The sequence below is a fragment of the Oreochromis niloticus genome, linkage group LG18, assembly GCF_001858045.2.
Source record: "Oreochromis niloticus isolate F11D_XX linkage group LG18, O_niloticus_UMD_NMBU, whole genome shotgun sequence".
Classification (NCBI taxonomy): Eukaryota; Metazoa; Chordata; class Actinopteri; order Cichliformes; family Cichlidae; genus Oreochromis; species Oreochromis niloticus.
This window is the reverse complement of record NC_031982.2, coordinates 33,311,611-33,329,972: the sequence shown is the minus strand read 5'-3', so window position 1 is coordinate 33,329,972 and position 18,362 is coordinate 33,311,611. Positions and strand designations below refer to the sequence as shown.

General features: G+C 41.1%; 1 protein-coding gene across 1 annotated transcript in view; it reads left to right on the top strand.

Annotated features, from left to right (window-relative positions):
* The window catches only part of tmeff1a (transmembrane protein with EGF-like and two follistatin-like domains 1a), a 114,826-nt gene extending 98,861 nt beyond the window's left edge, over positions 1-15,965 (top strand). The window contains exons 7-10 of the mRNA XM_005457649.4: positions 5,838-5,897; positions 11,062-11,188; positions 11,359-11,520; positions 12,576-15,965. Of these exons, the coding sequence (XP_005457706.1) occupies positions 5,838-5,897; positions 11,062-11,188; positions 11,359-11,520; positions 12,576-12,660 (434 nt within the window). The 3' untranslated portion in view covers positions 12,661-15,965. The remainder of the gene's footprint in view (positions 1-5,837; positions 5,898-11,061; positions 11,189-11,358; positions 11,521-12,575) is intronic.
* The last annotated feature ends 2,397 nt before the right edge of the window (positions 15,966-18,362 follow it).

Genomic DNA, 18,362 nt, shown 5'->3' with positions numbered 1-18,362 from the left:
AGACAGTGGTTCCATGTGGTCACCAGCTACTCTGTAGGCCTGCCTTAATTGTCATCAGCTCCTGATTTGAATTCATTTTAAAAACTGTGAAAACTCGACCGTTTCTTCTTTGTTCTTTTCATACTGCTGTTTTCATCTTTCATTTTATTTTTTATTTTTTGTTATTTAACTGATGCCTAGCATCATCATACTGCTCTTTTAGAGGACTGTGCACAAGCATGTCTGGGTAAGCTGCATACCCATAGTCCAGACAGACAGTATAAAAGATGGATGTGGCTTGTGGGTCTGAAAAGTGAAGCCAACACAGAACTGACGTAAACCTGAATTATTTCTGGTAGCTACCAGTGAAACTACCTCCAGTTGCCAAAAAGCGAGTCCTGTAGAAGAACCTCTGTAAATACTTTCCTGTTGTTGAGTTTCGGGTCTCAGTCTCTTCTTTCAGGTCAATAAAACCCTGAGTTCTTTTTATAAATTATGGCAATTGTACTTGTCAAAAAAAGCTTATTATCCAGATATGCTCACTGGGTAATCACTCACTCATTAAATCTGGTTTCAGACGCCAGGATGGCGAAAAATTTAATCTCAAGGGGAGTCACAGCAGGACTTTACAAACTGGTAGGTGCTGACATGGTATGTCAAACATGCTATGATGAATTCTGCCCCTGTGACATCACCGTTTGGTTAGTAAAGTCTCGATGATGCTTCAATCAAAGTGTTTCCACGAATCGCTGCAGATAAAGAGCACAAATGTAGCATGACTCACTGTAACAGAAGATTAATATGAACAGAAGATAACATGAACAGCAGTTGTCTTATGAACCGGAATGATCATCTTTATAGGAAATTTGAGTCATCAAAATGACCCATCCATTGACCCCAACCTCCTCCCTAACATTACCACATATGGACATTGTTATTGTAATCGTGCTTATTAGTAACCCTCGACTTAAGAGTTTATAGAACAGACTGAGGGTCTGTTTATTGTGTGTTTTACCCCAAACAGGATAAAAACTCACAGAATAAATATCCTGTTATATTTAGTAAGATGTCCAATTAGTGACTGACAGCATGAACTCATCAAGAACATGTGTGCTGACGTCACCTTCATCTGTCATATTTCTGTACATTTAAAGAAGAGGAGTCGCCCCCTACTGAGCATAAGGAGGTTCATGTCCACATGCACAGTCTTTGACAAGTTTTTCCTTTCTTTTTGAATAAAATGGATGAAAACTTAAATAAAACGACATTACTTTGAGTTCATTAAAAGGCATCATAATAGCATTACTGTTGGTGAAAGTGAGACTACTTTGAACCTTTTTATGCTCCTGGTCAGTTTGTGACTGCAAAACTCTGACTTGGACTTTACACTTGAATGAACTTCTAGCCTAAAGTTAATTAGCTTCTAAATGACATTTGTAACTGTAAAGGTTTTTCTCTTTAAAGTGTTGTTGTAGGTTTCTTGTCTCAGAAGCTTTAAAAAAAGTAAATTAAAGCCAAAAAACATGAAAAAGGAGTCCAAAAGTTCATCAACATCCTCCAGCTTTGTGCTGCCTGTTAGCTCCCCTCTTTTTCTGACTGATTTCTCACAGTTTTATATATTTAATCCCATGTTTGATTCTCAAATATGCAGAGCATCTTTTTATGGCAGAGATGAAAACACCGTTGTGATGAGTCAGAGCTCCTCTGAACCATCACTGAAGGTTTCTTCCTCTCAGAGGAGCCGAGGATGAGGTGCAAGTGTTAGATGCAAACCTCATTTGCAGTCACAGTTTGCTGTGTGATGTTTTTCAGAGTCTGTGCCAACACCCAGAGCTCCTCCAGCCTCGGTACAGCTCTGAGCCTCTGGTCTGATTTATGTTGATGGACTCACCTTGAATCACAATATGTCGTCCTGCTGGAGATGCACTCTCTGCAGGTGCCAGCAGGAGACCCTAACCCGGGAAGAGTTATGGATTTCTTGTCAGTGGTTATTGCTTTTAGGTGGCCAGTGATCTGATTGGCTCAGTGAGGTGGCAGGTGAGGGTGAGTGGGTGGTGAGGGGAGGTATTGCACCCTGAGGTGAAGAGCACCTGCCACCTTCTCTGATCTGTTATTTCCTCAGGGCAGCAGGCCAGTGACTCAGTGCACCACAGCCAAGAAGCCAAATTCAAAGGATTTGAACACATTGATCCTGTTATTCCACAGCAGTGGAGGCCAAACATTGGCTGAATCTGGACCTGTGGTTCACATAAGCTTGTTAACTGATTACAACCCAAAAGCTGTAATTCTCTACCACTCCAGCTTTTTATCAGCACCATTCATGATTTGTTAGGATCAAGAGTTTTTCATTGTGAGTGATCCAAACCACACATTAGCATATTAATAACTAACCTCATGATATGGATGAATCATTTCAGCCATTTGATGATATTTTCACTCATTTACACAAGAAAGATCACAGAGTCGAGACCAGGAGATGATACAAGCTAGTGTACTCCTAGTGCTGGTGCTAGAGAAGATTTGCATGGTAAATGGCCTGTATTTGTATAGCGCTTTACTTAGTCCCTGGACCCCAAAGCGCTTTACCAGTCATCCACCCATTCATTCACACACTGGTGATGGCAAGCTACATTGTAGCCACAGCTGCCCTGGGGCGCACTGACAGAGGCGAGGCTGCCGGACACTGGCGCCACTGGGCCCTCTGACCACCACCAGTAGGCAACGGGTGAAGTGTCTTTCCCAAGGACACAACAACTGAGACTGCCCGAGCCGGGGCTCGAACCGGTAACCTTACCTTACGATTACAAGACGAACTGCCAACTCTTGAGCCACGATCGCCCATCAGGAAGTCACCCTGGCATAATAATCTGTCACTCATTTGGACCCAGAAATAACTAAAGATATGACTCTGAACAAGTGAAGAAGACAAAAGCTGTTGTTCTTGACTTTACCAGGCAGTCAGATAAAAGCTAATGGCTCATTTGACACCGCTCTGCACACCTACTTTCAAATCTTTAGCACACATTATTTAGCCCCTTAGCTTCCTAAAGCCACTTTGCAACCCACCACCAAATACACTGACAGATTCACTGACAGCGTAGTCAGTGTATTTGTTCTCATTAACTTTAACTGTAAATTAGTCCACCAGAAACATATTTTGTGTATTGATGTTTTTATAGATCCCAAATCTTTCAGTTAATTTCTGGAAAACTTTCCATTTACATAATGGAATATTAGTTGATATCTAGATATAAATATGTGAATATTTAAAGAAGACTAAACCCACAGTTGTACCAGTTATTGATCTTTATGTGAATAGTAATGAATTTGGGAACGTCACATCCACCACTAGTGGTTATATAAGAACTAAAGTGGTTAAACCATTTATGTGGGAATTGTAAAGTAAATTAAATCCAATAATGGAAACTTGACAATTTATTTTTTGGTTATTAGTCAGCTTCAAACTACAACTTGTGTTTGTATTCACAATATACAGTAAAAAAGTATAAAAGAGTAAAAAAAAAAAGTGCTTAATTAGCTTCAGTCCAACTTCAGTCCTCGAGGGCTACTGTCCTGCAGCTTTTAGATCCAACACACCTGAATCAAATGACTGACTTGTTAACAGGCCTTTGCCAAACTTGATGGCATGCTGAAGAGGTAATCAGACCATTTGATTCAGCTGTGTTGGAGTAGGGACGCATCTAAATGCTGCAGGACAGCAGCTCTCCAGGACTGGAGTTGGACACCCCTGGTCTAGGGTGTCCATATACTTCTGCTTATACCACATAAAATTATTATAACCGTTAGTCATTCATATTTTTCTTGCATCAGCAGACTGTTTTCTGATTTTTATTTTTTTGGTTGCATATACAGAAAAAGGGGAACAAGAGCAAAGATGGGAAACAATGAGGCTTTGGGGAGGTGCTGATGGAGGGAGGGGGAGGGTAAGACGGAGATGAAGAGAGTTCTGTCAATATTTCCTCAGGAATGATGGAGCATTAAAAATGGATGAGTGTGTGTGTGTGTGTGTGTGTGTGTGTGTGTGTGTGTGTGTACATATGTCTATGTGGAGACCAAGTGCGTTTTAGTGCATTATGAGGACAACTTTGTAGAATGTGGGTTTTTTACATCCTCACTTTGGGTTTGATTTCAAATACCAACATAAGGATCTGAGTGGAAAAGTATACTATGAAGTCAGACTGATGGCTTAGTGAACTATATTGACCTTATAAAACAGAAAATTCAGACTGTAAGTGTCTCCCGTCTTAGCTGGCTAAATCACCATGGTTACGGTGTAGATGTTTTTATACTTGATCTAATCTGCTGCTGAGTCCTTTATTCACACTGCTGAACCGTACATCGAGAACATCTGTTCAATCAGTGAAACTGATTTCAAACTGAAGCATCTTCTTTATTAAACCGTGGGACAGTAACTGTTCACGTTTAAATGTATCCAGTTCCTGAATGGAGGAGGTGACACTCATAGGGATCATTTTGTGAAGAAGAGTCATATATCCCAGGAAACGCCCTTTTTATGTGAGCGCGCACAGAGTCAAAAGAGATTTTAAGTCAATAGAAAGCTTTGCTGTTATAATTTGTTCCCTGTGAAATAAAATCTTTCTTGGATTTCTTTTTTTTCATTTACATGTATACACTGTTCCAGTTGTGGATAATCATATCAAACGTGGCCAAAGTATCAAATAATGAATTCAGAGTATGAAAAAATAACCCCTGTGAGAACAGCCCTGGGTCGATTTAAGTCTCAGTAAAGACTTTGAGTTACATTGTTGATAATTAAGCTAATGAGTAGACGGTGTTCTTGGTTTCTCACTAAACTCTAACTCTTGATCCTGATGACTGGATTCAAAAGGTTATGATTAAACAATTGGGAGCTGTGGACTCCCAAAGTCCTGGGAGTCCACCACAGCCTCTCTTCCACTAGTATCTACTCGACTCGACTCGACTCGACTCTACTTGGTTTTGTTTGTTTTCCATTACAATTGAGTACCTCCTATGTGCATGGGGTTGTTGTTATAATGCGGCCGAAAGTCTCGTACCATCATTTTTATGCAACACATTTTCCTCGTTGCCGGGTTTCAAAAGTGGCATTTTAATTTTTGTGAAGGAGTCAGTCTCATGACTCGTCGAGTGACGCCATTCACTGGCTACTGTTGACGTCATATTTTTGGGTCGACTCGGATCAATTGGGACCCGGGCTGAGCAAACAGGTTCTACCAGCTTATAGGAAAACTCTACAAACCGAGTCAAGCCGAGCTAAGCAGGTACCAGTGGAAAAGGGCTATATGTTTACCAGGGTCCCCACAATGATAGATACACAAACCGGAGTGTATGCCCTGTTTAACATTCGCAGCAGATCCTCCTGCAGACGGCATGAAGACATGAAGCCTGTCGACAGGAAAATAACCACAACAACACAAGAACCCAAACCCTGCTGCTTCTTTGTTTATTGGCACCCACCACTGTTGGCCACACAAAGCACACACAGACCATCAGATTGACCCACCTCGACTCTAACAGAGCGAAACTCAGATGGCGAGTAAACATCCCCCGACATCTTTCACTTCCTTTAGTCTGTCCTGAAGAGTAAACACACAGACACACACACAGAGTCAATAAACAGATCACAAAAGACACAATGCAAGACAGCGAAGAGGAAGTCAAGCGGTCAGGCGGTGTCGGTTTCACCCGAGGAAATAGAAATGATCTCAAGCCGTCGCCTGGATGCAAACACTGAAATCCTTTTTTTTCCCATCACGTTGGGAAAAAATAAACTGTTGGTGCTTATTTAGAGAGGATTTCTGAATGTAACCGACTCCATCCTTCTGTTTCTCCTGCAGCTGATAAAGAAAAGCAGGGCAAGAAAGACGACGGCAGCCCTTTCAAAGGAAACGTCCTGGGTAAGGAAGCTCAACACGGCTCATGTTCCTTTTTTACCAGGTTGTCGTTGGACTCTGCAAGTTAAAGGATAATGTTAGTTTATTTCCACCTGATTTTTCCCCTATTATTTTGCCCCTGTGGGTCATACGAACACTGCCCTCTCCAGCTGTGTTGTAGAGGTTCAGGCACAAAATAGCATAACACCCTCAAAGCTCCATCCAGCTTTCCAAACACTTGTTTTTGTATTTATAGTCAATATAAATGAAAAAGAAAAATAATCTACTGTAAACTGCTCTGACTGTGTGTGATTTCCAGCGTGGCTCACAAAGCAAAAAATGATGTAGAGGAGAGGATAGTGTAGCAAGTTATCAGCTAACACTACAAGATACATCTGTAAACTGTACCTGATAATTAGCACTGATTAAAATAAAAATGTAGCATTTAAATTTGACTCCTCAAAAGTGGAGCAGACTCCTTCCAAATCCACAAACATGGATGAGCTCAGTGACTCCAGTTAGCAGAGTGCTAACAGCTACATGCAGCTGTTAGAAAAGCCTTAAAAGATGAACCCTTCATGGACATTTTAACATGAGAGTCTGTGTTGATGGAGCCAGCCTCCAGTGACCAAAGATGATCCCATTAGGAAGATGTTGTGCGGTGTCTCAGCACGATGACATACAAACATCTGCTCTTACCTGTACATCAGTGTCTTTGTTCTCCATGTTCAAACCTGAGCATCATTAGCATCATGCTTATGTGACAACAGTCAAACTGAATCTTGAAAAAATAGTTTCAGGAATCAGATTACTGTTGGCAGCGACAGAGTTTCCTGTCAGTGCAGATTTGCAGCTCAGGTGCATTCATACCACAGGTGTGTTGACCTAACGGTGGCATTAAATGAACAATTACAGGACGCCGTCCATCCAGACAGGAGCATAGACTGAATTTTATGTCAGTGCGTCTACTTGTTATTCAGTCTGTGTCAGTATGTGTCACTGCGAGCTTATGTGATGGATATGCATGGAGCCGAGCTGCTAGCATGGCTAACAGTCTGCACATTAACAACCTCTGGGACTCTGTTTGTATTTGCTCGTATTATATAACCACACTGTAAATCCACTTTTCCTGCCTCTAATGCGGTAAAACTTCCTGTGGCCTTTCGGCAGCCTGTTAACCTGCGTCTGAACCTGCTGAGGAGCAACAGCGGCAGGATAAAACCTAATGAAAATCTCCTTAATACACAATAAGGTCCTCAGAGGGGGGCAGGAAATCAAAATGCACAGCTGCGAATCTGAAAGAAAGAAAGTACACCATTTTTTAAGCCTGATCCCGGTGTGATTTCTCATAAATCAACATGTAGATTAGAGGAGCAGAATGAGGGCATTTCAGAGCCTAAACCATCAGCTGCACGACGCAAGTGTTGAGTCTGGAGATCAAAGAGGAGATGAAACAAAATCTAAAGCGTTTTATTATCTGCAGAGCTCGCCGTGCATTTACATCACCGCCTGAAACGTCTCAGGGGGAGCGATTCCTCCGCAGCTCCTTCGCTCCGAGTTTTAACTCGGACAAAAGAAGCGCAGGATTAAACTGCGGCATTGTCTACATCACAAACAGGGAAGGACACAGCAACACATTTCTGCCTCCGATAAAGAGCTGAGAAAGGCTGAGCGTTTCCTTCTGTGCTGCGTTCAGGTGACCTTCAGCACATCGGCGCCTGTCCTTCAAATAAATAAATCATTCAGTGACGAATGAATCAAACCGCGGCGTGTCCCTACTTGCCCTTCACTACAAGCTTTCATCACTCACGGCTCCCAAAGACAGTGAAAGGTTAACAAGGCTCAGCCCAAAAAGGGAGTGCAACTCGAAGAAGTTCACTCACAAAAAAAACTTTTAAAACAATGTTTTACCAGAGGCGGAATAAAAGATCGATTTTTCTGACTCTAAGAGGGAATAAAATTTATAAAATGGGCTTGATGTTTTTTTCAAAATGAACCAAAGCAGGGAAGTTCATTATCTCATCAGGAAAGTGTTTACTAGGGTCAGGGCAGAGCTCCGTTTTCCAACAGACTTCCACAGGAACAGAAGGGTTTGCTGCCACACGGAGCGCCCCCTGCTGGCCATTAAAAAGAATGCACAATTGTTCTACTTTTCAGACCCAGAAGCTACGCCTGGCTTTTATATATGGGCTCAAAATGTGGTCATAAATATTTTGTACTTGTAAATCAGGATTTGTATGTGTAAAAAGAATTTGTGCGTGCGTAAAAAAGATTTGTATGTGTAAAAAAGATTTGTGTGTGGACTTAGCCAAAAAAAACCCTGCAAGTTACAAGTACGAATTTTGACCCTATTTTTCTTCCTGTCATCTGATTGGTCAGTGTCATGTCAATCACAAATGTAACAATCCAATCAGAGAACAGATGGGTTTGGCTGTCGGAGGGGCACTTTTTTGAACTGCAGGTCCTTGAAGGGAATAAATGCCCTTTTACATGCCAACCCAGCGTTTTCTTTCATCACCACGAAGGAAAACAGTCTGTGGTCGTCCGAGTTTGGTGATTTTTGTGTCACAGGTGTGCAAAAAAACCAGAAACTGTTGTAGAGGACATAAAGTCAGAGATAGAAACGACAAGGAGCAGGTGCATCTAGTACAGGTAGAGCTGCTGCAAAAACCCACAGAGCTCAGCAGCCAGCGCAACAAATTCTGGATCCTTTGCTTTTAGTTAGCAGTTAGCATTAGCAGCACATCCTGCGTCCGATGTGAAAGGACCTTTATGCTGCGCACTGTGACTCACAGCAATGGTCCCGGGTCAGCCCTGACTTTGTGTTAAACTAATCCTAAAGTAATAATGGTATTTCTAACCACTGACATACCACAACTTTATCCTTTCAACAGCTGCTGAAAGTTAGCGGACCTAGCTGCTATCGGATATTTATATAGAGATCCTCGCTTCAAACTGTATTACCCTTCAAGGACCTGCAGTTCAAAAAAGTGCCCCTCCGACAGCCAAACCCATCTGTTCTCTGATTGGATTGTTACATTTGTGATTGACATGACATTGACCAATCAGATGACAGGAAGAAAAATGGGGTCAAAATTCGTACTTGTAACTTGCAGGGGTTTTTTTGGCTAAGTCCACCCACAAATCTTTTTTACACATACAAATCTTTTTTACGCACGCACAAATTCTTTTTACACATACAAATCCTGATTTACAAGTACAAAATATTTATGACCACATTTTGAGCCCATATTTATACTGTCTGTGGTTTTACTTCAGTCTGGATGTAAAACGTGGATTTAAGTCACGAATCCTTCCTCATAGCCAGCAGGGGGCGCTGCTCTCACTGTCAGTCAGGCTGTATAGAAGGCTGCCTGCTGCTCACTGGATCTGTGACCACACTAAACATTTTCCTGATGGGTTCATGGGCTCAGTTGCTCGCACCAGGTGCTACTAAACACAGTATCATGTTCATTTAGGATCTTGTGGTCCCATCGGTGAACAGAAGCAGAATAAAGGAGGGTGCTTCTTGCTCTGAGATTAGTTAATAGCAGGTGAGGATGCAGATGTCTGGTTACAAAAAGCTAAAGCAGTGACAGTAAAAGCATTGAGTACTCTAGTCTAGAGGAGGCTAAAGACTAGAGGAGCTCAGGCTTATAGAAACATGTCACTGTTGGAGGAGTTTTGTTTTAAATTGAAAGATGAAGGTTACAAAACTCTGATCTCAGCAAACCAACAGGTGTCTGTCCCGGCTTCTGTCCTATAATCTCTTTCAAACGTTTCATCCAGCAGCACTCAGACACTTTTTAAAGCTTGTGAAACTCTGAGATGTCATCGCGTCGTAAACATGGCGAACAGCAGAATTTAAAATCGGTGACACGCACACACCGACGGCTTCTTGTTAACAGCTTTCTTTATGTTAATGTGGATTTGGTATATAACGTTTCAGTCACTTTAATGAGCAACACAGTTTGCTTTGTCAGCTATTTCTCTAAGACTGCAGTGAATTATAGCACGATGAGACAGCTCTGTGTGACTTCTTATTATGATTTATGCGCTCGTACAGCGCTGCAGCTCACAGGAGATGACTCAGTTTGTGGCACAGCAGTTCATTTGTTATTGTTATTAGGAGCATAACATGTAGATCTCCTTTTAGCGGTTTTACCAAATTTAGCTTTAACGTTAAAAAACTAACAGTATATTGTTATTATATTAATAATGTTCATTAATTGAATGTAAGATGAGCGACGTCACAGTCAAACTCCATAAAACGTGTCTGTGTTCAAATTTACCAAATATATCTTTGAATATTTTGTCCACTTTTTCATAAATTTCCGACATTATGATATAAGATCAAATAAAGTCAGATGTGCTTTATTTACCCCAAAGATGGGAAATCACTGTGTTCCAGCAGCCCAGTCTCAGGCCTTTAAATCATCATCTGGTGAATCTATTGTCTCCTGTTTATTTCACACAAATGGTCTTTTTTCATGCCAGCGAGGACAAATTTGTCCTAAAGAGTTTCAATTGGAAATATGTTTTATGTCAGAAGCAGAAATCTGGGTTTGAGACGTTGAGGAGGCTCAAACGAAGCTTTAAAATAAACGTGGTCGTTACCGTTTAACACCAAACCAGGTGACAGGCTGCTGATTATGAGCCTCTTTATAATGGATTTAAATTATATGTGAAAATCTGTGGTGTGTATGATCGTGGGTCTACCACCATCCCTCTGAGCTCCTAATACAAACTGCTTTTGCCTTTTAAAATGGAAAATCATTCACTTTGTGTACTTGAAGACATATAAGATTAAACGTCGTGTTCAGGGTCGCTGTCCAGAAACACAAATCAACAGATTTAAGGTTGTGACTGTTTCACAAACTGCTGTGAGATCAGTTTAAGCCAAATGTGAAAAACAGTCTAGTTCAACAAAATAAATACATCACAAAACAAACTATGGAAGAAGATTTGTTCAGTTAAATATAGAAAAAAGTGAAGAAACTAAAGAAAATGGAGAGCTTACAAAGGAAAAGCTAACAAATCATTATCAGTATTGTGGTAAAGATTTGTGTTTGATACAGAAACTATAAATCAATATGTAATAAAATGTAAATCAATAATAAAAATCTCTTTATCGTTCTCACCTGTACAAAACCTTGTGTCTCTGATTTCTTGTGTTTCTTTCATTCAGACACCAGGATTCTGGATCACGGAGAAGGTTTGTACCCGGGAATGTCCATCCCGTGTGCCGACAGCTTCTCCGGTTTCTGCGTTCACGGGAAATGTGAGATCAACAAGTACAACATGGCCACCTGCAGGTTTGTAACTGCCTCTACTGTAAATGTTTCAAATAAATACATAAAAATGAAGCGTTTGTTTGTTTTTACTACAGTCAAAGTTTAAATCACAAACACAAAACTATTACAGAATCCTAAAGTATGTAACATGTGACATCACATCACACAGTCATGTTGTATGTCCGACTCAGATGTGACGCAGGATACAAAGGTCCTCAGTGTGACGAGCCTCAGGACTTCAACATCCTCTACGTGGTCCCCAGTGGACAGAAGCTGCACTACGTCCTGATCGCCGCCATCATCGGTGCCGTGCAGATCGCCATCATTGTTGCCGTAGTGATGTGCATCACAAGGTATGCTTACATTGTTTATCAAAAGAGTGAAATTTCTTCCACATGACTTCAGCCACAACACTGTAATAGCAGTAATAGTATGTTAATTATTTTATATTTTGCTAGAAAAATAGATACAGCGAGTTGAATGAAACATGAAGTTACAGTAAATAAGGCAAAAACAGAGTTTGTAAAATGTTAATGAGCTGATGTTTAGCCTGGTTGGTTTTCCTGCAGTGGCAGTGTGGATCATTGGGATCATTACATGCTAATGAAGAGCCTGATGGTAACTTTGTGCATTGATACAAATGAAATGCAGCTCCAAACCACGACAGAGCCTCCGCCATGTTTTACACGTGGCTCCCCTCACCTAACCACCTCTGCACATACTGAACATTCATCCCATCATCAGACCTGTGGTCACTGATTTTCAGTCCATTTCTTGAATAATTTGTATTATTTTTACCTCGGCCTTTTCACGGGTCACTTTTTATTCCACCACTTAAGAACACACCATGCCAAGATATATGTGTTAGCAAATAGCTCTTTGGGATTTTTGGTGTAAAAATACTCTTTTATATCTGTCAAAATGTGTTGCCATTGACATTTTTGTGGACTGAACTAAATAAATTGGAACACATTATATGGTTTTGTGACACGCTGCCTTGAAGATACAATTTAAAAATGGTTCTTTGCAAAATTGCCTGTTATTTGTAGACACAACGCTGGTTCATCGCTTGAGATCTGTGCCCTTTCCATGCTCGAACGATTGATTGGTCAGTCATTGGACAAACAAAAAGAAAGAAAAACACATCTTCTTCAAAAACGGTCAGGTAGAGAAAACCTGGAGAGCTATTGGCCAAGACCAATAACGAGTCTGACTCCTTCGAAAGAAAATACAAAGAAAAAAAGGCGGTGGTTCAAGACTTTTGCACAATACTGTACAACGGCAGATCTAAAATCTAAAAAGAAAAAGCGCCAAATTGGGAGATTGACTCACTCACAGCATGTAAATCTGATTTTAGTAAAGTAACGGACACAAATTTTAACGACTTTCTCGCTCTCTTTGTCTTCAGGAAATGCCCGAAGAACAACAGGGGTCGCCGGCAAAAACAAAATCTCGGACACTTTTCCTCGGACACTAACAACAGGATGGTATAGCCGTGTCTGTCGGAGGTCTTTTTTGATAATTTTTTTCTTACGGCGCGGGAATATACCATTTTTTAACAGTAGGTGTAGTGAGTTTTCTTTTTTCTTCTAGGAAACTGTTGAAAGAAGAATATTTATTTCAGGGGCCTTATTTTCCCTCCTTTTAATTTTGGATGGCATCTTTGCGCATTTATTTTGCGCATCAAATTATTTTGTTTGGTTTTTTCCTCCAATGCCGCGAGTAGTTCAAGGAGCCGATTCAACACAACCCGCTGTCACTTTGCATCGCCGCCATGTCCGCCGTCTCGGTTTTACTGCTACGAGGTTTAGTTGAATGCTTTGCGGTATCTTTGTTGAGCTGGCTAACAGAGTAACATCTGCCCCTCTGGAATGTGCTATTTATTGAAAAGTTTGATTTCTTTGCCCCTTTCTTTTTTGCTTTTTACTAATAACGTGCAGCTGATTACCAAATGCAGTGTTTTTTGTTTCCGTCCTTTGGGGTAGGAGGTGAGAGGGGGCCAGCTGGTACCATAGATATGTTTACACTCATCCTTTGGTCCATGTAAAGACTTCACTGTGTTCAAACAAGCTAATAATTTATTCTTACGATGAAGAATTCTTTTCTTGAAAGTAGCTTTTACTGGAAGTTTTTACGTTAACTTTTCTTCGAAATTGTAGTTTATGTATATTAGCATGACTTGTGATAACTGTGTACTGTGGTGTAGTTTTAACTTTTTAAAAGGAAAAGTTGTCGGCCTCGATGCCTCCTCCGCCTCCTCCGCCCCTCCTACGATGGCACGATGAAAAGTTGGACTGACGAAGGGAGGACGAGGGCGTTAGTCAGAGGGGGGGTTTGTTTTATTTTGGGTTTTTTCCCTGAAAAGGAATGTGCATTGTCTGGAAATCAATCTGTTGGCTTTATCAAGACAAGGAAACACACAACAAGCATTTCTGCCCGTCGTTAATGAAAGGAAAGTAAAACCAGTAAAGCCATGAACACAGAGGCGGGAATGCTATATGCAAGATTGTAAAGGAAGGGCTGGACTTCAAATCGACATCAACGTCCTGGCGATAACTTTCACGTAAATGGAAGAAGTCTTGGTTGCTTCGATCAAGGATTTTCTCTGAATGTGAGGGAATAATTTTGTTTTCTGTTTTGCGTTTTCTCCTCAGCAAAACATTCCAAGCACAGATGATCCCACGAGAAAAAATAACACAGTAATAATACTGAATATAACAGCGTTCTGTTCTCTGGTATGAACATGTGTGTCTCATGGTGTTTAGATGACATGCAAAGCGTCATTTGGCCTTACGTTATTCGCACAAATACAGTCAAGTGCTTTTGGCGTATAAGGAGGAAAAATCTGATCAGTATCCTGAATAATTTAGTAATCCTAATAAATAATCCAAGCCTCCTCTTTTTGTTCTGTTTCAATGTAAAGTTTTGATTGTCACCTCTTTATTTTTGTAATGGATGTTTCGCCTGTTTCACTTTGCCAAAACAGAAGAAATAAGAAGCCAAAACGCACATACGGCAGCATCGTCTAGATTCTGAGAATGTGCTCGTGTACCGTGTGGCTAAAACACCACAACCCTGAGTGGGTCGCCAGCACGCCGGTTAATGTTAAAGCTTTGCCCATCTGCTAGAGTCTGAGTGACGTAAACGTCATCACGTGGACGTGCCTGCAAGTTTCTGTGAGAGTTTTCGATGCACCACCTACGTTTGCACCCCAGGTGGTGGAAATGCAGAGAATTGACTGGATTGACGAGTCGGCCGTGCCGTCTCCGGCTGTCCGTGTCCACAACAGCCTGTAATCAAGGCTTAAGAGGTGATACCATGAAAAGAGCAGTTGGAGCTAGTTTGGTGTTATTTCTTTTGTGAATGCAACTTAAGACAAGAAAATACATTTGAGGTTTGCTCCGACAGCAATCACGCCGACGTTTCAGTGGGATCTTTGTGTCATCTGGTGAATGAGTTCTGTGTCGTTCCTCGTGTCCCTGACCTAATCGTCACGCAGCCTGTGCGACTCTCAGAGTCCAGCTTGGTGTTTTTGTTTGTCACAACATCCAAATTTCAATTTAAATTGTGTTCAAGTTTTCTTTGAAGGATGTCATTCTTTAGTAAAACTGAACTTTAACACATTTCTGAAGGTGCAACATTTCATTTTAAGTAGTGCTGTCAGTGTTAATCTCGCTAAAATGACGTTAACGCCATGACCCCATGAACTTGGCAAATCTCCGTTAGCGAGCGGCTGCACGGTGTCAACGCGTAAGCTTGCTAATGCGTTAGTGCCATGCAGCCCCTTGCACGGGGCGATCCGCCTTAACTCAGTTAATGTGGTTATGGCGTTAACATCATTTTAACGAGATTAACGCTGACAGCACTCATTTTAAGTAATGTAGTAATTCAAGAGGTCAGAAAATCCTTAAATCTGTGTTTTTCACCGAGTTGTCAACTTTCTTAAAGTCTGATTCATTTACGCTGTATTTAAAGTTGAAGTTGGTCAGAGAGTTTGTCCGTGGGAACACAACCACAAGAAAAATATCCTCATGTATTTACTGCAAACACAAGTGTCAGTTGGTTTAATTCTAAAATTTCCCATTTAATTCAGAAACCATCCACCAGCAGCGAACTATCTCAATAGTTAACTCATATCATCCACTAAGACCAAACCAGTCCTTTGGTTCAGCTAATGCACTAAAAACGACTGAATAACTGTAAATAGTTTACTGTGTTTGCGCGTAAAGGTGAGACATGAGCAGGTAATGCCACCAGATTTCACAACCACGCCCAAGAGGCTGTGCCGAGGTCCAGGGAGCTTTGTTTTCTTCTCTGTATGTTTCTGATTTGACGTTTTCTGTACCGTCTTAGTCTACATTTACAGGTTGTAGGTCAGCCCCTCCCCCCACCCCTCTGCTGAGCAACGTGTTTCTACTTGTTGTTGACCATCGCAGCCGTGACTTCTCTAAATGTGACTAGAATGTGTTTGACATGTTATATTCTGCATGTAGACTCGGCGAGGCTATTTTTGGTCTTTGACGAAATAAAAAAAGAAAAAATGTTTTTTTAATGTACACCGGAGTGCTGTGGCGTCATTTGATTGAGTGTCCTGTGAGCTTTCTCTTCGATTTCTGCGTCTTCTCGTGACTGATGCTCTCATGTTACGGCACACTCGACGCCCTGTGATGAATTAATGATGTTTTTTAAACTGAGTGTTGAGATGACCTTCATCATCAGTCGCTGGAGACCAGAGACAGTTTTGTTTTTCCTGTACAGACACGATGTCCTCATTTCATACTAAACACTAAAATTCTACGTTATACACCATCTCTGCCTCTTTGTCAGCATCCAGCTCGTCTCTGTTAAACCTCATATAAAAGTCAGAACAGCTTTTTTGATTCAATAACTCTGTTTAGATGTTTCTAATCACTCAATGAATTTTAAATTTTACTGTATTTACAAGCAGGAAATTGAGTTTATATAAAATGTGCTGATAAAATTAATACAACTCGTGTTTTTTTCATCTGGAGTTGAAACATCAGGAGTTTGTAAACATCTGGATTTAATGCAGATCACATTTATGCTCCGTACGTCGATGTATTTGAGTTAACTTCATCAGTCATCACCGTCAGCAGACGACTGAATCATCTGCAGGATTACATAAAACTATTGATTTATTGTAAATTTATTTAAACTGTTCCAAATATATTTTTTCTTCTTTAAATGGAATTTCAGTAAAATTGGTGTCACTGTGTAATTACATCTTTATGGACACAGGCTGGTGTTATATTCCATAATAACTATGCTTATTCTGTCAGGTGCTGAGGTTCACAGGTATGGTGGTGAACGCACAGTCGTTCTTATGTTAATGTCATTTTAAGTTACTGAAAATGAAGCTTTTGTAAAGCTGCTTGCAGCATTGAAGGTGTGCAGCTTTACCTGCTCCCTGACATCAGACTGCGATTGGCACGAGTTTCTATACAGCGGCAGTTGCTTTGACGTGCTTTTACCAGCACTTAAGATTATTTAAACGAAAAATCTGCCTGTGTGTGTGGATGCATTCATTTGTCCTCTCAAAAATGATGAAATTAAGGCCTGAAACAGTATAATAGATACATGTGTCCACCGCAATATCACGATGACTGAATTCTCTCTCCTTGAGCTGACAATTCACCATCACCGTCGTGTTGTTTATGAAACTGATGATTTAATGATCTGATTGTCAAACTGAGGCTGACAAACTGTTAGCCAGTCATCATACACTGGTTTATCCTTCAGAGGCCAATCATTTACAAATAATGCAATAATTCACAAAAATGAAACAACTACTTTATTCTGTCTGACCTGAAACTAACTTTTTCCCAGTAGGTGGTTGTACCTGGTAGCATGTGCTTGTTTTGGTACCCCCTCTGCCGGGGTTACACCCAAAATAAATCAAGTTGAAAATGTGACATCAACAGAATGCATGCCACTGATTGGCCAGGGACTGATGTCACTGGCTGAGTCATGAGAGCGATTCCTTCACAAGAATCAAACCCACAATTTTTGAAAACCAGCAATGAGGGAAATGACTAAACACAAACCAACACCGTGGTTTCATCCCACACATACCCAAAACAGCTGAGTGTAGCTAGTGGAGGCTATAGACTTGTGTTCAACCACCTGTTCTTTGGGATGAAAAGAGTCGCCCCCTGCTGGCACATAAAAGGTTTAAGGCACTTCACTTCAAGACCTGGAAACACCATCCAGCTATTATACAGCGCCACATCACAACAACAGTCGCCTCAAGGTGCTCGGTATTGTAACATAGACCCTACAATAATACATACAGAAAAAAACCCAACAATCATATGACCCCCTATGAGCAAGCACTTTGGCGACAGTGGGAAGGAAAAACTCCCTTTTAACAGGAAGTAACCTCCAGCAGAACCAGGCTCAGGGAGGGGCGGGGCCATCTGCTGCAACTGGTTGGGGTGAGAGAAGGAAGACAGGATAAAAGTCACTGTAAGAGGCTGATGTTATTTTCGCTAATAATTAGACTCTCTGGCCCTAACCACAAACACACACACACAGGTATTTTAGTATTTAAAAAAATAGGTTACTCTGCCCTTAGAATAAATGTATAATTTGATAAATATCAAAATGGTGAAGGTCAGCTTTTCTCAGGAGACAGATGAAGGCACGAGGCAGGTGTGAAGAAGCTGTGAGTCAACAAAAAGGTCTTCTTCATATTCTCCTGATACAAAGACAGTAATGGCGGTGAAAGCGCGACTGTGAGATGACTTTACTTTCTGATATCTCTGCAGCATCTGGCACGACCACCAGGCTGCAGCACATGAAAAATGAACTTGGCTCACAGTATTTTGTACTCACCTATCAGATTTAATTAGTCATTAAGTGAAGCTGCCAGAGTCGTGCGTATCTCAGTATAATAGTGTTCAAATGACAGAGCGTGGTTACAGAGTGTTTATGTACATCAACCCTGATGCGGGAGTTTGTGGTTTGAAAACAAACACAGATGTTGGATATGACTTTCAGCTCCCACTATCGCTGCACACCCCTCTCACAGGAGCGTCGGCTGTCTATCCGAATTCTGCTGGTGTGCAGAAGTCAGAGGTCATTGCTCGCCATATGAAAATAAACCCGCCACATTATAAGTGTCATACATTTCTGCCGGTGGCGGGGCCTCAGGCACGCCACCCCGGGTAAATAT